The sequence below is a fragment of the Rhopalosiphum padi genome, chromosome 2 (assembly GCF_020882245.1).
Source record: "Rhopalosiphum padi isolate XX-2018 chromosome 2, ASM2088224v1, whole genome shotgun sequence".
Taxonomy (NCBI): domain Eukaryota; kingdom Metazoa; phylum Arthropoda; class Insecta; order Hemiptera; family Aphididae; genus Rhopalosiphum; species Rhopalosiphum padi.
The window spans coordinates 83807580-83834857 of record NC_083598.1 but is presented as its reverse complement, the minus strand read 5'-3'; the positions used below and the strand labels follow the sequence as shown (position 1 = coordinate 83834857).

At 30.6% G+C, this 27278-nt stretch overlaps 1 protein-coding gene across 1 annotated transcript; it reads right to left on the bottom strand.

Annotated features, from left to right (window-relative positions):
- Positions 1–565: 565 nt before the first annotated feature.
- Positions 566–24912, bottom strand: LOC132919760 (alpha-N-acetylgalactosaminidase). The gene is made up of 10 exons (XM_060981582.1): positions 24346–24912; positions 21052–21223; positions 16266–16440; positions 9925–10099; positions 9074–9168; positions 6037–6198; positions 4900–5097; positions 3294–3458; positions 3138–3210; positions 566–948 (listed from the first exon to the last, which is right to left on the bottom strand). Exons 2-10 carry the CDS (start codon positions 21213–21215, stop codon positions 827–829), a joined length of 1329 nt encoding a protein of 442 aa, XP_060837565.1. The 5' UTR covers positions 21216–21223; positions 24346–24912; the 3' UTR covers positions 566–826.
- Between the last annotated feature and the right edge of the window lie 2366 nt (positions 24913–27278).

Sequence of the window (27278 nt, the reverse complement as noted above, 5' to 3'; positions counted from 1 at the left end):
AACACGTATTTTTACATTAATTGTCGATTAAACAATATAACATTTATAACTATTATAATGTGTATCATACAAATACGAATATTTAGAAGGTCAGATAGGTATGTGTGTTAGTAGAGTCTGCAGACGGGGAGAAGGTAAACTGTACGTGATATAGTATAAATATATAATACATGATGATATACGAGTATATTGATATGCAAATAAAAAAAAATTAATGTCAAAATATAACAAAACGACCATGATGTTAAAAAACGTTTGATTCTTATCGTTTTGCTAAAACGGAAATGCCGAATAGTTTGTTTTTTATATCTTTTCAATATTATAGTTATATTACCTATATTTCGTGCTCACGGGACGAGAATGAAAACACAATAGCTATCGCGAATACTATACTACCGGATAATCGAAGGTTACCTAATTACGCACATATATATATATATTATGCATAATATATTATTGTACATTTTGTCTGCTTATATATGAAAAATACACACGAACTAAAAACGTGAAATTATTTGATACGTCTAGATATAAATTGTTGGTTTATATAAAAAAAAAATGTCAGTTTCATAAATATATATAATTTTTTATTTTTTTGTTTTTACAATAAAATTATATTAACATGTACAGTGTACACCCGCGGACTGCAGCAACAACAATTTACAGTGGTTTGAAAATTGCACGTGTCCGATGAATTTTATACTCCATTCCTCAATCCGTATATTCTTATTCTTACGTCAGCGATGATATTTTTTTATTTTATTTTTATTTTTTTGTTTTTGATATTATTGCTGAATCAGCGTGTCACGTCGGTATGATTCGGGTTTCATTTTTTCACAAAATCGTTGATCGTCCTTTGTGGATATACTTGCGTAAACGGATTGTAAGGTTTGTAGAAGTTTTGCTTTATCAAGTTCTGTTGGACGTCCGCTTTCAATATGACCACACCTGTGAATGATCAAAGAAATATTAATATATATGTATAAAAGATCCCAGAATTATTAACCGATAAATATAATATATTATATTATTATTTGTCAGTGTTATTGTATTAGAAAATATTTCAAATACTGAACGATATAACGCCAGCCAGTGGCGCAATTAGGGGGTGTAAAAAAGTCTTTAGCACTCCCAAGTTCTAATTTACTGACCCTTGTTTTTTGTACTTTACTATTATTATTTTAGTGAAATACCATCATTAATTGGTAAACTGACAATAGTTTTAGCACCCCACGTTTTAGAGGTCTAGTTGTGCCTATGACGCGGGCTTAGACTTTTGAAAATTGTGTTTGTTAGGGACGTGCAAACGCGTGTGGCGTTGGATGTACTGGTGACTGTGGCTCGAAGGAGTGAGGATAAAGTACGACCGCATGTGATCTCAGGGGGAGTGTAGTTAGTGTATGGAAAACGACTATGTGATAACAGTCGCATAAGTCACGCGTAAAGTAGAATTGAAAAAAAAAATAAATATATTTTCTAGTAATTCATCCGAACTCTAAATGAAATATCAGTAATCATAAACCCACGGGACAAATATATCAAAATATGTATATAACAACCTAACACGACTAAACTATATTATTACGAACTGAGGCGTTTTGCTCTAACTTCTAAGTCATCGTCGTCGTCCCGGCCTGGATTCTATGCACACGCCATAACCCATGCGTATACTCGTTACACTAGAATAATATATACGGTATATAATCTCACTTATGCGACAAACTGCGATGATAACAATAAAGAGAAATATTTATTATTTTGTTGTTGTTTTTTTTTTTTCTGTCAAACGACGACGATGACTATCCGAATCCATTTTGGAACCGTCCCCAAAAGAGAAAACAATGTCATCAACAGAGACAGAGAGACACGTAAAGACAGATGCACGGATAGATGATGTGGCGTACGTATATAGATTGGTGATATATACACCCATAACGTGTTCCAGGAGGATACGCAATAATAACTGCGACGGTGCACGTGCGATTTGTATCGGCGAGAATAGCGATTTCCGCGACCGCATTGGTCCGAGATGGCGTACAGTCGATAACAGAAGAGATACTTCTAAATATTTTTATACACTCAAAGTTGCTGGAGAGAGAGAGAGAGAGAGAGACCGCTCGTAGCCTATCACGCGTTACAACAGTTTTACGTGATTATTCGACGACGACCGCGATAATATCACAATATATATATATAGATATATATATATAGCTGGTAGTCGGTACAATAGAAGTTCGACTACAATATCCTCGGGACGATCTCTGTATATTATGTGTATATACGCGTAGGTGTTAGGTCCCGGTTTGATGGCTACAAATTGTTTGAAAATGTTGTTTTATTTTCATTTTTGATTACCTTCAACGAAATGTTTTTACAGTGTACAATCGTTTAATCTCTCTCTGTCGCTCTGTATATATATATAGTACGCTCTAGTACTTGCAGATTGTTGTGATATTGACTTAGTTATATTATTATAGTGTACGCTTTTAGTTACAGATTCATTTTAACGTTTCGAGTCTTATGGTTATATAAGTAATCCGTAATAATTGAAATTTATATTGCGCAATGTTAGCGAAGTATAATACTAAAAACAATAAATTATTTGTTTTTGCGATTTCGCCGTGATGATTGTTATTGTTATAAATTATAATAAAATATATACCATCCGCGTTATAGAATTGCCAGTCTAGACGACGAGTAAAATTCGAATCATACGACGGAGGCGGGTGATTATAGGTGTGTAGCTTAGAAAAATGCACGGTGAACCATATTCATATAGGATATTCTTATTTCGTGTTGTAAGGTCGTTATTTTTATTTTATTATTTTTTTTTTTCAAAATTTAGATCGTTTTATCGAGTAGAAAATTGAATTGCATTTCGGTAACGTCGTAAAATTTGATGTTACGGTATCTACGTATAAAATATTATATATCTAAATGCATATCGCGTTTGGTTTTTCGTAACTTGTTTTTTTTTATTATGTATAGTCGGTATAAATATATTATATAATATGGGTTAAAAATATCGGCATTAAATCGGGTAAGATGTTTCGTGTCAAACAGTAGTATAGGTATGGTTTTATGACAATGTGAGTCATAAAAAATATGACACAGTAGTTCAGTTTTAACGAGCTTACCGGTGGGATTCACTTTGACCTTGATCTTTGTCTGTGGAGACAGTACTCCGTAGTCGACGTCTTCGTACAAATCCTGCGGACGACAAAAATATCGTGTAAAAATAATAGTAATAATAATAAGAGGGCTGTGGAAATGGTTTTAAAAGTGCGTTTTACTTGTATTCTGTATCCTGTGGGTGACAGCAGACCCATTTCATGCAACGCCACAGCCACGTCGGACGGCGTACCGTCAGTCCTGCGGTTGACGAAGGCGAGTGCGTAAGAGAAGTAGTTCTCGAAAATTGGTGTAACCGGCCGGGCCCATATTTCGATGCCTTTGTGCTGCAATAATAATAATAATCGCCGTCATTGTTATTGATTTAGATAATTATAACAATATGTTGTGTAAAAGTCGTTTTACCCCTCCCCATTTGTGTATAGCGTATTATGTATAATTGAAAATCATTATTGATAAGATTTCAATGAGCTATCTATCACGCTTTGTTTAATTCAACGGCGCATAACAATACCTATAGACATCTGCATATTATATTATATAATTTATTGAAAATTATGTTTTTTGAAGTTTAATTACGTAGGTACTTAAGCTGTTCGATAATGATAGTTTTCACTTACGTCGAAATCATATGTGTGTATCTATTATACAGTATTATAGAATATGCTAAATTAATCAATTTTTATTAATTTTATTTTCTGAACAAATTTAAAATTACTTCTTATACTGTGTGTCTGCAGTGTATCGTGCGGTAAAAAACGTTTCATCGGATAATTATTTATAAAATTATTATTTTATAATAATTGAATTGCATGTATACGTATATAATATATATTTTAAAATATGCTTTTTCTGAGTACCTAGGTACCGTTATTGTAAAATTATTGAACATTAGCTCAAGAATGATTTTACGTCGTAATTTTAATTTAAAAATTTAATTTAATACAAATACAATCTATCTAATGCTAAATGGATATTTATTATTTAGCAAAACGGTACAAATTTCAATTTTTTCCACACTTAGAAAAAGTTTATTTTTCTCGTTATAAGTTTATTATATATGTACCTCTTATTTTATTTCATTAAAATTCTACAACCGAATGTTTTATATTTATGTACACCAAACTAAAGTAATTTTACTGTATTATATATTTTAATATATTAACAAATTATAAATCAAATTATTACTTAATCAAAAACTAAATGAAAATATACAATTATTTTTAATTAATAATAGATAAAAATAAATGTGATGTACATTGTTCATATTTTGATATTATGAAAATTTAAATAAGATAAAATACCTACCTATATATAATAGTCGTATCGGTGCATATTTTTATTGTTTATTTAGTTTTTAGGGAAGTGAAATTTAGAATATTTTTTATATAGGCTTTCACCTCATCGTGGTCAAAATATACGATACCGTGAGAATAACCATTTTTTACAATGTATAACAAATACTCATGCATAACCATCTAAACACACACACACACACATATATATATATATATATTATTACGCCACATATGTAGTTTAATACGTAAACGTTATAAATAATTATAATTATATGTATTATGCAATCACCGATGAGTTTATAAGTAAATAGTATAATTTAACAAAAGTACCGTACGGAGTAGGTATTTTTACAAAAACAAAAACAAAAACGACGTTTTCCCTTTTGAACTAAATCTCTGAGTTTAAAGAATAAACTAATTGCGTAGGTATGAGAAATACAAGATTTTGGCAAAATATTTGTATACTGACCTTGTAAATCCTGCGGCCCTGAATTCCCAATTTGTCTTGATCGATGGCTATGATTTTTTTGTTTTGTAAAATCGCTTTGTATTCGGGTCTAATGGTCCTCAAGTCGACTGACATGAGAAGCGGAGCGGCGAGTATAGCCCATATGGCCATCTGTACCTTGCTCTGTTCGTAGCTCAATCCAAAGTTTCCAATGATCAACTACATTACGAAGACGAAGAAAGACACTTTAGTTTGTTAAATTTATACACAATTTTTCGTACAGAATATGCCTATTTATATAATATTATGCATAGAGGGCACGAAGACAAACACGGTGATAAACTACATAATATAGGGGTAATCGCTACTTCGCTAATAGGCAATAGCTACCCCTTTACACCACAGTGAACTTTCAGTTCGACAAATATAGTCAGCTATGTATCAGTCTTTATTCTATTCTATTCTTTACCGTAAATAAACAGCAGTTCCTAGTCTACAAAAGTAGCAGATTAAAAAAACAAAATTAATTGTTATACATTAATGTAGTAGCTATTTTTCAATGGCAAAGTTTAGTATGAGAGACTATATAGCCCAGGGGTGGCAAACCTTTTTGTGACCAAATGCCAAATTTTTCCAACCAAGGATTTGAAAATTTTTCACGTGTCCAAAGAAAATTAAATTTTCTAAGGATAAAAATAAAGTTACTGATTTATTATGTATTATTTTATTAAGTAAGCACACATTTTTTTTTGTAATTTTAATTTTTTAAATGTATATAATTTGTTTCTTCGAATTTCTTATAACAGATATAATCAAAATTTTATAAATAGCATACATTTTAATAATTTCAATTTTTTCACGTGCCATTGAAATTTGATCAACCTTTGGAAGACACCCTCCCCCCCGAATTTTTTTCTTGAAATAAGATTGAATAAGTTTAAATGCCTATTACATTTAAAACTTGTATAATATAACATATTTATACTCTAAACCCCCCCCCAACATTTTTTTTTGGCTACGGCCTTGTGTCCTATATATTTAATATATAACTGTGTAAGTTCGTCTTAAGCGAATATAGTATAATATAGTATTTGAAATGCTTAATTTATGTATAATACACATAAATTTATAAAATTTAAGATTTTAAAGAAATATTACCATGTCTGGATCGTTCCAATGTCCGGGGGCTGCATTGGCAGCGATGACGTCTTGGTTGTCGCCGTAGTAGTCAATGATGCTCTCCACGCTAGCCCACGAGTCTTGGATATCGTCAAAGTTTCTCCACAAGTTGCATCTCGATGTTATAGCCGAATAATTGGGCTAAACACACGATAAACAAATAATAATGACGTTTATTTGAATATTACGTTGTCATAATGGTAATTATTATTTTACAGCTGCCGTAGAATATCATTAGCGAAATTAAATATTTGTTATGAAACGAGAAGCATTTACGTATTTAATTCTATTCAATTAGAAATCTGATGCACAGTTATACAGAATCGCCCAGTGACCATAAATATATTTGAATAATATGATGAATGCGTTTATTAATATTAAGGATAATAATAATAATAATAATAATAATAATACTTACAAGTAATAACTAATAACAATACAATTTTAATGATATTAGCTATTAACAATATTATCATTTTGTTAATGTATTCTTAAAAATCATACATTGTATAAAAGCTCTCAGGGATCTGTCCCAATCAATCCCTCTTTTAATTTCGTCCCTGTGTATTATCGCTGTAAACGTAGCGCCATCTACGGAAGACTTTCAACTTTTGCTGAATACCTCGTACGTATTTATAGAGGGCGGAGAACGCACCAGAAAATTATTCGATTTGTCACAAAACGCTACGAATTTACTATAAATTATGATACAATATCGTAAGAAATATTATAGTCATTACTCATTTATTAGCAATAAATTATTTCTAACAATTTATATTAATAATATAATATATAGTTTTCGGAAATAGTATAATTAATTTAATAAAACTGTACGCAAGAAGGACTTGCAACAAAATTGCGTTCGTTCTAAGTATATGCGAATATACTATAAAGTAAGTTTATAATATTATCATAAATATTTGAAAATAATAGTAATAATAATAATAAGATGCCACGGTTTAAAATTATAGGTTTTATCATTAAAAAAGGTGTTTGTAACTGTGAAATTGTGAGAACATTCGATTGTCTGTGAAATTTGAGTGCAACATTATATAATTAACAAATTATTATATTAACGCACAATTATATAGTTGGGTCTTGGTAATCGGTATTCGGTACGGATAATTGTTTTATTTCTCGTTGTTTTTTAACGTTAAAATTTAAAGCCTGTATTTGCAGTTGCCTGTTCGACATTATCAAAATGTAAGATTTTAATTGAAATGCACAATGTCTGTTCACAGTTTGTGCGAACAACTCTAACGATCGTGATGTTTGATCACGATTTACGAGACAATAAAAATGTCTAAGTATTGTTCTAGGTAAAATGTTTGTAACAAATTGAATACACAACATACAGCGTGATGGCAGAGAGTTCGGAAATCGGAACCAATTCTATATTATAAAGACACTGAGATATGTGAAACGACTTACGTGTTTCCTATTTAAAAATCTTTCGGCATTTATGCCAAAATATTATTTGTACAGAAACTATGTTTCAAGACCGTTTCCAATCGTTTATCGGAGGACATTTATGCAGACACGGCACAGTGCAAACGTTTGCACGCGACTTTATTATAGGTAATATTATGTTGCACTTGCAAACGAAGAACGAGTACATGCCGATATGCGGTCTATAGTTTGATTCCGCTCGGCTTTAGCGTCACATATTATCTCATATACGCGTAAATGTGTAAAAATAATACACATAACGTATAGCTGATAATTTAAAGGTGTAGTGTAATACCTCTGTAGCCATAAATAGGTAATAACGCGGAATCGAACATGTGACTGGCAAACGAAATTACATAAACATACCACGCCTGACACTATATATTATTATGTGTTTTATATATACCACAACAACAAACAGACTGCACGTTACACATAACGATAATCACAATAATGATTTTTGTGCGTTTGGCTAAGACTACTCTCGTCGGTCGTCCGGGGGGGCTTTGTACCGCGATTTCAGACAATTTTCACGGTTACCCAACTACACGTTTACCTGTATACATATATAATAAATAAATATATATATATATATATATATATATATATATATATGACACGACGACATGTCTCGAACACACTTTCTATATAATTTTTAGACGAGTGTCGAGTATTAACCGCTCGGAGGCCAGGCGGTGTTCGTTATTCGTATATCGACCGTTGCCCCCCTTCCCCCCCAAACCACTTGCATCGTGTGCGGATACCCGGAGGGATACGACAATATAATAACAACGATAATAATATTATTATTATCATTATATTATATGCATGTGTGTTGCCGGAAAGAACGACTAAAAACTGTTAGTGTGCGATTACGAACTATTATAGAATTATATATTATATGACACGCGGACGGGTCGCCCGATAGTTGGCGTATTACCGTAATGAACCGCCGCCAGTCACACGAAACAGTCGTCTCCCTTTGTCAACCGACGTTAAATAATAAATAATAATAATATGCGATCCGCCCGTCCGTCATAATATATAATAATAAATAATAATTATAACGAAATCGTAGTAACTCTATTTAAACATAGTATAGCACTCGCGGTCTCGATATGGTCATCGTATATATATTATCGTATCAACAAAATATTTATAATTTTGTCGGGCACGTGTCCCTTTCCGAGTAGGTTATAGGTGTGGACATGTAAATACATGATATATATTTCAATATACGTACGTGCAACAACATGCAGGTGTTGCCTGTAAATATGATTCAGTAGGCACACTGAATTATTTCGGAAAAAAATCAAATTTTTCGGCATTTCACGTAAAATAAAAATCTCAAAAAATAAGGATAACGTCATCGACATCCAGGTTCTACAAGTTATTTATAATATTGCTATCCAATTTAGTGTGACGTGCCGGTGAGGACTGATGAAACAAAACGAAAATATTTTCGCTCGCTCGATCCCTTCGAAAACGGTTTGGCACTCCACTGATTATGAATGTATAAATATTATGAATATACGATATAACATGCTGCAGTATGCCTGCTACTCACTTGTAATCCCGCGTAGGTCTGGTAAACTGGCCAACTGCACGAGTACACCATGGCTCTGCCAGTTTTGTTCAGGTGGTAGCCGAATTCACTATAACCTGTACAAGACAAAAATATAAGCGATGTGCAAAAAACAACGTATCTGATGTCATCCACGGTCGAATCTCCGTTGACGGAGAAATAACATACTTCAGTATACAACTCTTGCAGATACGGAGGGTTCCCTTCGGCCTTCAATACCCAAATTAATCAATAATTCTTACATTTATTTTATATTTTTATCCGATGTTAATTGGTGATTTTTTTATAATAGGTACGTAAAAACAATATTATAAATACATAAAAACAAACAAGGCTCAATCCCTAAGATGGAATCTCTCGGCTCTCCCCTTTCAAACATGACAAGTTGTTATAGACGATGTGATATATTATAACTATGGTGACCAGACGTACTATTTTTCGTAGGACAGTATTCTTTTTTGATGCATATCCTAGTGTCCTTAACAATAGTGTTAAGTACATACAATTGTACTCTTTTTTTGAAAATATTATGGGCTAATACATGTTTATGATTTTTATTATAATTTGGTATTAATTTATATTTTATGATTCGAGCTAATGCAATCTAATATGGCATAGTAAATTTAATTTGTACCTATTAATATGCTTCCTATATACAAAGTTTTGTATTTATTTATTCAAATTTTATACATGGTATTTTTACCCAAACAAATGTACTTTTTTTAAATTTTTATATCTGGTCACCATAATTATAACCCAGTTTAAGCGAACAAGATTCGGCGCCACAGCAATAATTATGGTTATATAATTTAACATCATTATGTTATATATACCTTGGTCCATGTCTTTGGGTAGCGAATAACAGCCGTCCAGTTTGACGAAATCCACGTTCCATTCAGCGAACGTGAACGCGTCCACTTCGAGAGATCCCAAGATTCCCGGGTAGCCGGCACACGTGAAGTTACCGTAGTCTTCATAAATGCCGAACTTCAGTCCTCGCGAATGGATCTATATACAAACAAAAGCCAAAAATATATTATTACATTATGTATCGACGGATCGGTATCGGTGTTTGGAATCATTGCAGATTTGACGCCCTACCGCGTCCCCCCTCTCCGATAACACACACACACATACGTTTATCATGTCTTATAATATTATTATATTATTGTGATTTAAATTAAAATCGAATATAATATATTAGACTTGAGATAATATAGATATATATTATATATATAATGTAATAACTATATAATACGCAACACCGACTGAAACGCAATAGATCTGCAGTGATAATAAAAAAGATTCGACATCGTTTTAGTCTTAGTACTTAAAGTTTTTCGAAAGTCGTTATTTGCCACTCTATTGTTATTGGAATAATATAGTGCAATTATGTGATACTCGAAGCAATGTTTTTTTTTTCAAAATAAATAAATAAATCTATTTCTCTTATTCTAAAACAACACTGCAGGGCACTGACATATTGCAGTGTATATATAACCTTATATACATATTAGTATTTATTATACTATACTCTAATATACTATTTCCGGACTATCTAAGTATATATTATTTATATTATTATGTGTATAGGAATGATAATGTATATGTAATATAAAACAGTTTATAAAGAAATTGAAAATATTGAGATGCGTAATATTATGACGTGTGTGAACTGTGCGGTAAACTGTGAACATTAAAATGTCATTAAGTATATTATGACGAAACTTTCACCGAAATCATTGTCATGAATATTATCTGTAATGCAGACTTTTATTGATATTGCACATCGCGTATGATATGTGTGGGTGAGGGGAGGGTCTTCGTCGACCCAAAATAGAGTAATACTTTATAAATAAACGAAATATGTGTATTTTATATATTACGCAGGTACATATAATGAATCTAACAGCTACCTATAAAAGACTTTCGTTTTGTTACTCACAATGGTACTGATAGAAATGTCCTGTTGTATGATATAATAAACTTCATTACCGCCTATATATATATAAATAACTAGCACATACACGTAGCACTTAAATCCTAATATATATATTATAATATGCAGGGTGTCTCGTCGAATATGACCTCGTATTACACTGCATCCGCCCACTCAAATAAATATATAATGTAAACTTACTCTTCTATACTAGCTTTATGCATCATGCAATCGAAACCCTACGAATTAGATAACTACGCATTTGAATACTTGTTAGTAGATGGCATAAATTATCAAACTTTTAAGACATTTACATCGATTTCCATAAATTAGCTATCAAAGATTAATATATCAGGACCAATAGCAAACAATAATTAAAATATTTTAATTTTGAGCTTATGTAAACCATAAAATGTTATGTGGATATATTTGGGACTAAAATACAATAATAATTTTCCGAAATTTGATTTCAAAAGTATTAATTATAGGAAACAGTTATTAACAGAGACAATGACGATTTGGCACATTTTTTTTGTTTCTTTATTACTTTGTCTGTATATACTTAGTAAATAATTATATTGTTATGAACCTACCTACTTTTGGATTTAGGTTACTAGTTTGCTACTGATTTCAGATACAGGCCGTAATTATAGTCATCCAAATTATAATGCGTTTAAAATCCACACAATAGAATAATAGTTTGTGTGTAAGTGACAAATGTTTAATCAATGGAAAACTTTAAATTTATAAAACTCACAACGAAAATCATAATAATATTTATAATTACATTATTGTGTGAAACGCAGTGAAAAACGAGTCGAGTTATTTTATTTTGATTTTTAATACCCAACGTAACGAAACACTATCATAACGACAATATAAAATAATAATATTTATTTTTTTATTATTACGAACAGCGTAGTTTAATTTCTTATAGATAGTTTATACTCGTACATCGATGCAAAAAATATGTATATTAAGAGAATTAGTTTTGAAAACGAAAGTTATGAGAAATTACGTTATGGTTCACTTTGATATAACATACTCGTATAATAACTATAGCTACTAGCAATTAGCATAGTATAATTTCTTTCTTATTTACACATATAACTTACATATTATTAAATAGGTACCTAGGTATCTTGTTAGTTGTTAGTTATCGAATAATGTGTATATTTAAATATTCGTAGTTTTAAAATCATGATTTACATGCGAATCGTGTCGTCAATTATTCACCATTGTAAATTAATACAATATTATAATGATAATGTTATATGTAGTGACTGCAGATCTCATATTAAATTATTAATAATACGCTTAAAAACATTTAAACGCTTTTAAGAGTAGGTACCTAATTAAACTCGAGATAATTATTTGTTTTTATTTTTCTAACGGATAACCATTGTTAAGATTTTAAAACGTATATTATGCGTATTTATATTTATATATACGCCTATTGACCCAGATGACCTAATGAAATAATTTAAGTGTTAAATTATCTTCATCCATTATCTGTATTCTGTTTAATTATCATAAGAATGCACGTTGATTTTAACCGAGTCAATAATGTTTTCATAACAGAGTCTATACGTATAATTAATAATAATCATTATTATTATTATCATCACTATTGCGCATTTATAAACAACACATGAGATAAACAAACACAGCGTTACAATAACGAGCGTCGAAACGCTTTTGGAATATTATATCATTATTAAATATACACGAATTCTGTTATAATATTTATTGAGCAAAATTAAAGTTCGATTAACGTTTGAAAATTTAATGACATATAAAAACAAAAGTTGAAAGACGATATTGCTTATATAGATTGTAAATAATCATTAGCCAGAATTGTAAGGTTAAGTTTAAAATATGTAAAAGGACTTGTCAAATGTTAAGAGCTTCATGGCTAAAAGCATTTCAAAAGTTGTACATGTAAACGCGCAGACAAGGAAGGGGGTTAAGTTCCTCGAGTAGGTGTTTTGAAAAATGATTAAAATCCACAAGTTTAAGTGTTGACTTATAAATATTTTATTTGCTCAATTACTATATTCTGTGACAATTATAGTGCTGTCAGCTGTAAAAACGCAGCTCAAACGAACCACGTCTACTATATCTCCAGTCGAGATAAGATGAGCTATACATATATTATACATTTATTACTATATTATACACGCGCAATGAAATCGAATACAAAAATTTAAAGTTCACGATTATGATTCATTGAGTGTAACTAGTGTAAGTATAATAACATAGTTAGGTACTTGTATCGAAAAGAAAGATAATTAACAAGCGGAATTCGTTTGTTTGTCATCATGAATATAATTCCGTATAATATTATGCAGGAGACCATCAAATTAATCTGATACTTCAAACGCATAATAATTATACGGCTACAAGTATTCTACGACGATCGTGTGTTGCGCGTGTGAATCGGGCGATATCGGATTTTTGTTATTGGAAAAAAAATGTGTGTACCGAAAGTAAAAGATACGAAAAAATGATATTTTATATTCTATACCTTTCTACGTTAGAAATGACAGTCACTTGTCCACACTATTAAAATTATAAGTGATATACTTATAAACATAATATTATATAAATCATATAATATCATAGACCTGTGTGGCTGTGTTCACATATTTTATATATTACTTTAATTTTACCTCAAACCCATGTACGCGTACGTATATGCTGTTACTGTTGCATTTGTCGTCGTTACTATTATTATTATTATTATTATTATTATTGTTGTTGTTATCGTTATTATTATTATTGTTATTACGATAAATTAAGTATTATGAATTATTATTAATATAATGGTCGTTGAGCAATTCGGCGAGTAAAAAGATTAAGTACTATAACGACCGTGTTATATGAACGAAATTTTGTTATTGCTGAAGTACTATTGGTTTGCACAATTCAATAATTACTGAAAATGTAATAATTAATATACGACATACGTGACTCGAGGTTCATCGGTTAAATGATCGATTTGCGTGTGGTTGTCACTGTATTACTATATATACATTTAGCATATAACTATATATAATTTATTTGAGATTATGTTATTATAATTATACTTGCTGTTGTATACATTATATAGTTTAAGGCTGAAACAAATCGTTACTATTAATCGTTAAAAAAATATTGCATAAAGAATGACGAATATTTCGAATAAGATGTACCAACGCACATCACACGTCCTGTCGCCGTAACAGATTTTTTTTTTCAAATTAGTCGCATCATTGTCACGCCCTGGTTAAAACCATTTTTTTTCTCTTATTGTTAATAATTTTTCATTATTTTTTTCGGTTAAAAATTGACATTCCCCATTGTTTTATAACATATATTATACATGTACATTGTATGTACACCATATACATTCGAACAGCGTAATTTGGTTTTCAAACTATATTAGGTTTAGGTATATACACATCACGGTTTGTAATTAGTGCACTAGATAATATAATAACACTGTCTCGAGTAATTAATGCATATAACATTTATGTGTACAAATAATATATACACACACACATAACACTCGGCTAATTGATAATAAGGGCGAACGTGAGTTAGATCTTTGCAGCTATATTATTTTTAATAATTCAACGTGGAAGTTGAGAAATACAATAACATATGTAATGGAATTTTTTTTTTTCATTCTATTCGTGCGTTAACGTTTCAAATATTATGCAAGACAATATTCTATAATAATGTTAATGTATACACATAATTTTAAATGAGATAATATTAAAATCACCCGAAGAAGGATTTTTTCAACTCGTGAACCGTTAAACACGTTTTATTAAGTGGTATAATTACTAAAGAATAGCGATCGAGCCATAAAAATAAAAAATTATAATTAATGTACACTTGCATGTATAACAAACACGTCGCGAAATTAATGATAATTAGAATGTATTATTACACGCCTTGTACTTATTATAAGAATGGTCAAAAAAGTTATTCGACAGATTGCAATATTTGAAGATTGCAAAAAAAAAAAAAATAATAATAAACCACAAACATATTATCGTAACCTAAATTTTAATAATGTATAGAGACATTCGTTCGTACACGGGTTTCACTCTTTAAAAAATGCATTAATTGCATTTCATCGGTGTATTACCGCGGCCAGTGGCCAAAAAATGTTGAATTTTAAATTACACGTCTTATATGTTATGTTCAAAAGCTTGACATAATATTTTTAGATAGATTAATATGTAATAGTAAGTATTATCTTCTTTTTATCCGCTCTCGCGTAAAAGTTTAAGTTATATTATATATAATAAAAAAAAATACAATACGAACTTTATCCTCTCCGTATATAATACATAATAATCAGCAGCGTCGTTGAAAACTATGAGACTTTAATACTTTGTGCAATTATTTTTCATAAATGGTTTTTAATTTGAAAATTTCGTTCAAAACTGAGAACAATAAAAACGTAGCACTATAATATTATTGATTTTTATTTTTTACTCTAAACAATATTAGATAATATTATCGTCACTAATGAAATATGTGTGACCGATATTGGACCATATATACTAAAACGTCGAATAGTTTAGATTTATCGGGGACCTGGAAGCAATTTTATGAAACCGAAATAGCGTATACGATACATGTGACAATAAGTATAATAATATATAGGTTGACGAATTTTTATTACTTCAAATATAACAGTAGAAATAGACGCAAAATAAATAATTACAAATATAATAAAATCTCAAATAAAAAAAGACGTTCGACTTACTTTTATGAATTTTTGTTCTTATTTTCAATTTCTATATTTGGTAGCGCAATGGTTATATTTTTATGTATCTTTAGTATAGGTATACATTTAAGCTATATTAAGAAAATGAAACATTTCATTTCACTGCAACTGCTAAATCTTTTTAATTTTTAATCGAATAAGATATTAAGATGACACATTACCTATATATTATGTCATCATACTTGTAGGTTATGACTGTTCAGTATTAAATCTCTATTTTTTACCCTACATCAATGATTTATATTTACGATATTTACGATATTATAATATTTTTATATAGGTAGGTATATACTCTCGTTTTCTGGATTTGTGGGCGTACCCATACATAATATTATTATACAAAACTTTTTATTACATTTATTGCACATAAATCGTAAATGATCACTATTTAATAGAATAATAAGTATATATATATATTTTATAGGTAGGTATAGACTATAGGTACTCACGTATTCGGATAGATCAGCCATTCCTCTGGGGAACCGTTTGGCATCAGGTTGTAGCCTACCATCGTACGACCTTGCAAAGTCTAACCAACAGTCGTCCACGTTTATGTACTCGTAGCCGACAGCAGCGTACCCTTCGGATATCACAAGGTCTGTCATGGTCCTAAAGAGTTTCTCGCTGTATACATAACACAAAACAGACAATGACAATATAATATGTGACTTCGACTCGTTATTATTATTATTTGCTATATTATTAATATTTATTATACGAAAATATAATAATATTATAATGAATACACGCATGATATAATTTTTATAATTAACAGCAATACATTTTGTGCTTTCAAATCTTACATGCACTTACAGTATACATATTTTTTGTGAAAACGAAAAATGTTCATCGTAATAAAATACTAAGTGTATTTAAGAATTTGGAAAACTCCATATACGTCATCGTTTTTGCAATTATACCAAGGTTTTCATAATTTTTGAATACATTTCGTAAATGAACTTGACTAACTGCAATGTAGTCTAATTGCCTTCGAGTAATTATTGAATGAATTAACTTTTAAACATAAAAACATATCATAGGTTGTAGATTGTCTAATAAGATTATTTTCTAGGCAAGTATTAATTATATCGGCATTAACGCATAATATATACGTAAAATATATTTTATAATATAGACAATGAAGTTCATCGTAATTTCTGCTATTTACCAAGCTACATATAATTACGCGGGCAACCTTACTGTTGTATATTATTATAACGTTCTGTACAATATACATAATAGCACTTTGTTCTCAGTCGTCTTGATGAAATCGATTTACAATTTTTTTTTTTTTTTGAGTTCACAGTCTCATAATTTGACTCTTTGGATAAAAACTGAGCAACGTGATATTTAAAAGTTTCAACACTCAATCAACGAAATAACAAGTGTGTACATTGTACGCAGCGGGTGTACGTGTATATATATATATATATATAGTATAATATATACGCTATTTCATATAGATCTTTACGTTCCAACCGAAGCACTTAATTGAGTGTAATGACGTTATTTGCACCGAATTCGTCCCACAAGATTATATTATACACTATAGATAAATATAATTAATAATCCGTCACCAATTTTGTACTAGAGTAGTAATTGGTTTCCCAAAAACGGTAATGTATTGCGTAGACTATACATGTAGGTATACAAAGCACGGTCGAAATTGATTATTCGTAGTTTATTTCGAATTACTTCCGTATGACCGTTTTCTGTTCACCAAGTCAGGAATTCCACCGTATATTACTGGATCAATTTAAAATGTCAGAGTTAAAATTAACCATATTATTTATTAAATCTATACTCTACAGTGTATCCATGAAACAAAATTCAATTTCGTTTATCGCGGAAATAATAGTTAATAGACACGGTCTCGAGTATATAACGTATTTTAACAAAACATCAGTGTCAATTAATAACAAATGATAAATAAACACTGTGCAATGTGCATACTTGAATAAATTGTAAAACAAACTTTTAAATAAATAAATAAAGAACTAGAAGACACTTTTTCATTGTGATCTGAATGGTTACTACTTACTATAACTTCATTCGAAAATATGCTGTAATCATTTTAATAATTTTGTTATTTTTTATAAACGTATTATCGTCGTCAACACTGACATAATCAAGTGCGAGAGCGAGTGTTTGTCACTATACTGCTGGATGTGTCCGCCGTTTCCGTAGTATACGGATAAACAAAATTAATCTAGTGTGTATAGCGACCTAGAACCGCCACAAAACCCTCAAAATAATAATAATAATAATAATAATCTGTCTGTAATAATAATTCAAATAATGTGTACGCATACCATTTTCCTGTCACTGTAACAATAATCGATAAGGAGGACACACGAGAGTTGTTGTTGTTGTTATTATTATAGTTGTATAAAAGGAGTATTCCAACACTGTGTATGACGTCTATAATGTTATTATATATTTATCCACTTAGGTTCAAGGTCTGAGTTCGACCCTACGACGCGATTATGTGCGACATAATAGTCCGCCACGGTGCGTTCTTTCCATGCCCTTTTCGTGCCGAAAAAAAAAACAACAAAAACTAGGTTTTCTAGGAATGTTCAGGAATAGAGTTCAACCGGCCGCGGCGTGTGGTACCGAATCGTGACTGCAGTATATATAATGTATATGCATTTTTTTTTTGCCTAATTCCAATCGAAGAAGTCCCCGTCCAAAATGATCATTACGGCGGAACATGCGTAAAACCTGAACGTAAAATTAAAAAAAAAAATACGAAAACAAAAGGAATACTATTCCATATTATCAAAGAGTTCTCCGACTGCATCATAATAATATAGGCAGCTATTTACTATATACGAATACGCCGCAGATGGCATATTATATTGTTTAAAATATTCTGATTTCCGCAGTGGATTTAAAATTTTATGGGATCCGAAATAGTACGAATAATACGTAAGTATTCAGTGTTTCAGTGTTAACCTTTAAATAACGGAAACAACATTTGATTTTGGTTTTTGATTTACTATATTGTTTAACTAAACAGTAGCATAAAAATAATTGTCTCTACTTGTTCAGTATCGTAACAGTCCATAACTACTCGTACCCTCAAAAATGGATGTAAACAAAATTATGATGACCGACCATGGTAATCAATCATCCGCCTCGTTGAAAATGTGCAGGCCATCACCGCGGATACCGAGGGTCTCTTCTTGGCTCCATTGAGTCGTTGTTATTCTTTTATTGTACGCATCAATTTAAAAAAAAGATATTTTAAAACTCATCAATAACTGTAGAATTTTTTTATTTTTTAGCCGTATAATAAATATTGTATAACAGCTCAGCGTAGCACTACACTACATGTTGCTTTTTGCTGACATCCACGTGATAACTTTTACCACACTCGCCATTAATTGTGTAAAACGGTTTATATCCACATAAACAGAATGGTTTTAAGGGGGCGAACTATAAAACGCACATACATCGTGTACAATATATATTATAAATCTATACATAGCATACATACCAACCCACGCACGTTTTTGTCGTGATCTCTTTTTTTTTTTTACTTAAAATCGTGACGTCGAGCCAGTCGATGTGTTATTATTATTTGTTACGTACCTATACGAACGCAGAGATAGAAATAATTATAGATATTTTTGCTATCGGTAAGCCACAGGAGGGATATGTACGTATTGTATGTAGGTGGAAATATGCAATATCAGCTGCAATACCAGTTTTCTGGGCCAGATCGTACGGCAGAACAATCGATTCCTTGTTTATGTCTTAAACATAATGATATATATATATATATATTGCAGCCTGTCGGTATCGGCGCGTTGCGTAACCGAATAACATTTAGCAGATCGCGATTGTTTCCTTTATCAGTAATCGTTACACGACGATTTGCGTACCTTGACAAATTCGGTAGATGGGAAAAAAATCTGATGACAAAATCTAGGCTAATTATTACAACAAAAAAATAAACGACATCATTTATTCTCAATTATTTATAAATATAAACAGGTAGTTATAGGTTTATACAACGTCTAGATAATATACTTGAACTGTGGCATGCAGGCTGGACCTATAGTTTAGAGTTTCGGGGCATCATTGTTGTTGAGTTGAGTGCACTATACATAATTATTATTAATATACTTTTTTAGCCTCCACGCGGACGACGAGGATATTGTGATTAAAAACGTGCTTTTGACTCATTAATTCAAATTATCTTCAACCCGTGATTATTAATTAGCAGTTTTTACCGAATTCCGAGGACGAATGTCATGAACGCATTGTTATCGTTGTTATAACGTGTTCTTGTACTTGATACATTATTTGTACTTGGTTCATCCTCACTCGGATATATAATAACTACTGTAGGCATTATTATGCATGCGCATCTAACACAATATGCATCTGCCCTTGACTTTTGTTACGTCTGATTTTTAACTGGTTTACAATTTGACGAGGTTGCGCATGGAGTATTTTGTTGTGCTATAGGTGTTTTCGGCTACTGTCATCTGCAGTAGACAGGAGTCGCCCGTTCTATTACCGTTTACGTGAAACTGTGCATAATGCATAATATAATGACTAATAATTTGTGGTCGACATTTAACGTGCATAATATTATATTAATGCAATAGCGACTGATTGTCACTTCTCATTGATTTCGTGGTTTGTTTCCGTCAGTTGACGTAGATCACCACAATAAATATGGTATTGGTTTCTAATGAGAAATTTCTGTTTGGAAAGTACCAAAAATTATAATGTTGGCAAACCCGAAAATAAAAAAAAGAAATTTTAGAAAAAAAGCTAACAATAATATCATCAATGACATCTGAGCACGCAGTTGACAAAATTAAATTGCCTATTTACGTCGATCGTGGAACGTAATATTAAATTACATTTTGTTTAAGTATACCTACTATATAATAAATTATTATTATATAGTATTCAATTTAAAATAATAATATTTTAATAGCTTTTCGAACTATATTAAATTCACTTTACATAATGATAATTAATATCCGGAAATAAATCTAATATTTAAATTATTATAAAATATTGTTTATTCTATTTACCAGCAAAAATAAACATTATCAATCATTATAAATAATAAGAAACTAAGTAGGTATTTGCATTACGATTTGGTCTACAAACATAATAACAAACTTATTTTTTATTCGTGTCTTATAAAATCTAAATATCATTTATAGTTCTTATATATTTATATTATGGAAGAACTATTAATATTACCTTATACAATTGTCAGGATCGTTTTTGCAATCGGTATTGCATCTAAATCTTTCCCACGCTAACCATCCCATCGGAGGTGTCCTGGCTAAACCATTTTCCAGGCAAAAACTGCTTGTCAGCAGTTGGAACACCGTTAAGGCTGTTATCCATTGAAAAGCTGCCATATTGTTATCTGCGAATATAACAAAATTATGTACTATTAATTACATATTTTTTTTTGTATTAAAAATATTTTATAATGTTGTCACGTCGAATAAGTATAATTTTAATATATAAAATATATGTCTAGATAATATTTACTCAAAAATCTAGAGTTTAGGGTGCTAATGCTAAAACAGTCTCAATAATTTAACTGTATAATACTATAATAGGTATATATAAATATATAAGAGTTTATTACATTGCGTATATTATTACAATGTTACTACAATACTAAATTATGATAAATCAATTATCTTCTTAAGGAAAGGTGTATTAAAATAAAATATCATTATATTATAATATAGGTACTATGCTCAATAAACTTATTTCGTACTATTTAATCACTCAACGACTATACATTTTTAATAGGCATTCTTAGGTTGTATTGTAGAATTCATTACATGAATTACGAGATTTATTTGATTATGAAATTTGAATAGAAAGCTAAATATATGATAAATAAACTTTAAAAGTTTGGAAAAAGATAAAAAAATATTTTTAAATTAATTTTGTTATAATATTGTTTTTGTAAATAATAATTTAATATTTAATATTGATCGAACTTTAAATTGTAGCATTATTATAACCTAATTACGTGCAAATAAACCACATATTTAAATGGAATCAACTTATGATTTATGATTAACTAATAAGTATAGTTACTGATTATACTGATTATATTAATAACTGATACTTTTAAAATATTTCGAAAAAATCTGCAAATCTATAAAATGTTTATAATATGCAGTGTAAGAATAAATTATAAAATTTTATTAAAATTAATATTCAAATATATGTAAAAAGTTTGAAATAGAAAAATTATTTAGTAAAAAAAATCAATAACATTAATTCGATGTTAATTTTATTATGTAATAAAATAAATACTAATGAAGTAATATATGTTCACTAGACCAATCGACTACACTTAACCGGTTATATCACATTTGAAGGTTACAAATTAATCATCAGTCAATCGTTTGATAACGTTTAAAATGATTTGAAAATAGGCATATTATATATACCTAGTTTAGAAATATAAATACGATTTCTGATTACTCATAAAGTGATTAATGTTAATTTTAGGTACGTATGTCTTAAATAAATATTTACAAATATTAAAAGTGTACGATTATTATAATATGCTTTAGACTTTAAACTATAGCTATATACCAACTTAATAGATAACTATAGATAAGGACATTGACATTTTAGTCATAAAACATCATATACATATTTTGATAATTATTTGCTTCAAAGATAGATTTAATCTTTTAGAGTTACGTGTAACAACTTTGTATAGTTAATGGGTATGGGAAATGTGAATTTTGGTAAAATTATAATACGCTTTGTTATTATATAGGTAAACAAACCAGCTGTAAACCACATTTTGGTGAAAATCGTTTCTTATTGTTCTTAAACCTAATCGACTATAGCTATTGAGCATCTGGTGCGATGATATCCTCAGGAATAAAGACGACGATTAGACGTGGTTTACAGAAAAAGTTGAACTAACGTGAAAATCATTTTTCCCATGGTGACAGGTGACGTCGTTTATAGTCGCAGCCGACACGTTTTTACTGAATATTTCCTGCATCCCATTAAAATATAGCTAAGGAAAAAATGTAAAAATATTTTCAAAAAAAAAAAAATGTAGCATAATGGAAACGTTTTCGGTCAAACGCGGTCATCGATCACATGTTTTTTTTTTTTTTTAAATCAATGGCAATACAAACGATATACCTGCATAAAGCTAATATAAATAAAACAATGTCTGACTAGAACAAATGTTTTATTTTTGACGCTTGTCAAAGTTTTGAAGTGTAAAACTTTCTGGACATGAAACTTTCTCTATTTATAGATTGGGCTCAGACAAATTCTGAGTATAATATTATATCGAGCATTATACGATAAGTGTAACACATATTATTTTGTTAAATTTCGGTCATTTTCACACACATCAAAGCGTATTAGTTATACCATGTGGTGCTTGTATCGTATAAATTATATATAGTTATTATGTAGGTTTATAGAATGCAGAGACTCGAACGGTGCGAGCATTAATATTCTAAAACTAATTCATTTACAGAGGATGGTTTTTTTTTAATCTAAAATTATAATAGCAGTGTTATAGTAGTTATAGCACTTGGTTTGTGAAGATAAACTAAAATATATAGGGCAAAACTTAAAAAGACAATGCTCTTCTTATCACATTCTGGCAATGTTAAAGAAGTGGCTAAACCTAAGTGGCCCGAAAAATTTCATACTTTTTACCCAATATATATAAAAATAAATTGTATGTTTTGTTTAGTTAATTGAACGTATGAAAATGAAAAACATCAACAGTTTTTTACATTTCTTATTTTTATTTGACACATAAAAAACGTGTTAATATTATATGGGCGGAGGGGAGGGGGAAAAAGTTGTGTTGCCCTAGGGCGGAAAAATTCTAACTACAAGGTGAACTATAGGATAATATAAAATGAGCCGTTGTAATATTTTCATTCGTAGTTATGATCATTGAAGACGGGTTTTTCGATAAAGCATATACATATTTCCAATAAATGATAGGAAGTAACCTCTAATAAAATATAGTGTATATTTGCAATAGCACTACGAAACGTATAATAGAATAATAAATATACGTATATGTTAACTGATATCAAATTAAATGTTACCTATTGAAAAATATTAAAAGCATATCTGCACTAAATGTTTATACTATTATGAGAGATTATAGCGACAATCACATTAATGGGCGTGAGGAATAAATCGCTCTAGATAATGATTGACTCGATGTCGTTTTCGTAGGTATTAATTTATTTTAATAGGTAGATCGTGATTCGAGTTGCGCTAGAGTCGTCGGGGTGGGTTGTCAGGAATAGCAATGTAGAAAGAAACGTCGTGTTTCAAATGCAAAGGTTATTAGAAATGGAAATCAATCTATAACGAGATTAGGTCAGATCCGTTCGACGTAGTTTATACGATACAATACCGATACACCGTCGCGTAAAATGTCGTCTGCAGCGCGTTTGTAAATATTATTATAATACATGATATACACGCATGGCATCTATATATAGGTACGGTTTTTACCTGTCACGTGATCGTGCGGAGAAGTCGGCTGTCGCTGCTCCTCTTACAGTCGGGTGCGCGAATCGTGTTCTATCCGGCACGGGACGTGTGCGTGTTTGTGAGTGTATAGTGTCCAAGTTCAACCGCTCATGTCCGCCAAAAGAAACGTTCTGGATAATGTCTTCGGTGGTTCGACGATACTCCCGGTTCCATATATCGAGCGGTATACCGTCTTATAATGATATATCGATCACACTATAATTCACCAATGTCCACGCACATCGTCTTCCGGCGTCGCGGTCGTCCTGCAGTTTCCGCTCCGTGTGTGTGTGTGTGTTGTATGTATAAACAGTGTATTCCTTCTCTCCTCTCGCCGGTGTATACGAGACGCCGTGTCGCGATATTAAAAATTGTGTCGTCGTCGTCGGTTTCTGCGCGATCGCGTTATCGTATTATTGTTTTTAATTATATATAATATATTATTATGTCAGGCTGTTGCAAGAGGAGAGACGTCTGACGGCGTGTGTGCTTTCGCGACGACTGTCGTGTCGGTTCGCCAACGAGCTGTAGTGTGATGCGTGCGGTGGCGACTGTGGCGCGCGCGCGTTCGCCGGACTGGTTCGAGGACCCGCTCGGCGGCGCGGCGGGGAGACGAACCGCCGCCACCGCCACCGCATCGTATAGATGAGTTTTCTGCGCGAAAACTCCTAAAAACCAAAGTCCTTGGACAATCCCACATTTTTTTTTTATTTTGCAGCCACCGACACACGTACGCGGGTTTTTTTTAACCTATCTGTTTTTTTCTTAGATTTTTATTCAATATCGGTGCCGTTCACCGACGACCGGTTTCCATTTAAAATACGTTCGAGAAGAGGATATTATTTTAATGTGTCGAAAATAAGAAAAAAATGCATTCTAATCTCGACGAACAATAATGAGTAATAACTTAATCGCATCTCTGGCGCATATTTAATATGTACATACGAATCATACGATAATAATATATATTTTATTTTTTATAATATATTATTTTTTACGCACAGGACGTATTACAAGTATATAGGTACTTGATATTTGCGTGTAACTCGCCGTGTGCATGTATACATGTATATATATATATATATATATATATGTTTTACGCAAGGGTACCCGATCTATATGGGTAGAGTTACAAATAGTTGTGTACTTATATTATATATTTTATATTTACCTTTCTCGCCAACAGACGTATATCCTTGGATTTTAAATTTTAAATTGCTATGATTATACGTTTTTTTTATTTATTTTTTAATTTAATGCCCGTAAATTACTCATTGCTCTTGTATAGGTATATATAATATATACATATTTATTATGAGTTTAACAGTCGTCGCGTCGTCGTTGTCGTCGTCGTCGTCGTCATTATATCCGGAAAACAATCATTTCGTTTCGCCTACCCCGAAGCAACGAGAGAGATCGTGTGTTATACTTGTATTCATTTAATATAATACAATATCATCACGGGCCCATCGTTAATGTTATGTGCATGTGTGTGAGTGTGTACTCCTTACCCATTATTACTCTATACGTCTACCTACACATACAGCCCGAACCAATCGCGAATACCTTGTAGGCATGATGTGTACTTTTTTAAACGTATAGTTTCTTTAAAAACTGCCTCTAATTATTATACCTACGACCTACGTGTCTAAGTTAGTTTTACAAATAATGTATGGATAATGCAAAAAACAAAAATGACAATTTTTGCTATTTTTTTTTTTATCATTATTCGACAATATACACACCTTAGAAATTATAACTGCAAAAAATAATAATACCGTTATATGTTACGAAAAATATGCTAATTTCATCGTTTAGATTTTAATTTTTACCTAGTAACGATTGCCGCTAATCGTATAACAGGAAATTTTTTTCTCCATCATAGAATTATTATCATAATAATTAGATATTATTTTAATAAATTATCAAAGACACGAGGCGAGCAGTGAAATACGAATTAATATGACATAACTTCTAATGGCTCGAGTAAAAAATATGAATGCTACATAATTAAAAGTTAGAAAGTTCCGCGTTATGTATTCCGTGACGTTGTATGCATCACAATTAAAAGTAAAATGTTTCCTGATAACTGATATAGTATATATTACTATAGTTTCTTATAATAAAATATTGATATACTTCATAGGTCCTTTTTCTTTGAAGTATAAAATATGTTTAACGATTCTGCAATATTACATTACTACGTTTTGTAGTATACTGCAGTAGGTATTCTGCTCAATCACGGACTAAAAATATAGTCGCGTAATTTTCGCGTCTCCGTTACAATTTTGTTAAAATTCTAATTGACTTAGACTTGAGTGCTCATTGTTTAACTATAAAGGGACAAATAATAAGTGCATCACTTTGTTTTCAAGACACAATTTACATAATATACGTGAGTGTCTACTTACGTACGTAAACTCAAATCGTAGGTAGGTACGTCATAATTATTTCACACAATCAGCTTTAAATAATTATAAGCCGTAAAAAGGTTTTAAATAATTTTAATTTCCAAGTTATGGTACATATTTATCCCAAGTTAAAAATGCCAAACAAATGCATAATATCAACATTACATCCACATGATCGTGAAATAGTATTTATAATAAAAACAATTCAGTAGTAAGTACAATGTATTGTGATAAAATATTATAGACACGATAAATACGGTATATTAAAAGTGTATACGGTTAATACGACCATTGCGTTTTGAAACATAATATTATAATACTTAAATTATATATTATTATATAGGTTTGCAAAAAAAAAGTTTATAATCGTTGAACGGCGTACCTATATCACTTGACCTAACATAATATATGCTTTTCTTGGTTTCTTACATTGCATTAATATACAATATTATAATATTGAATAAACTATAATAGTTTATGTATATATATAATATATATTATGAT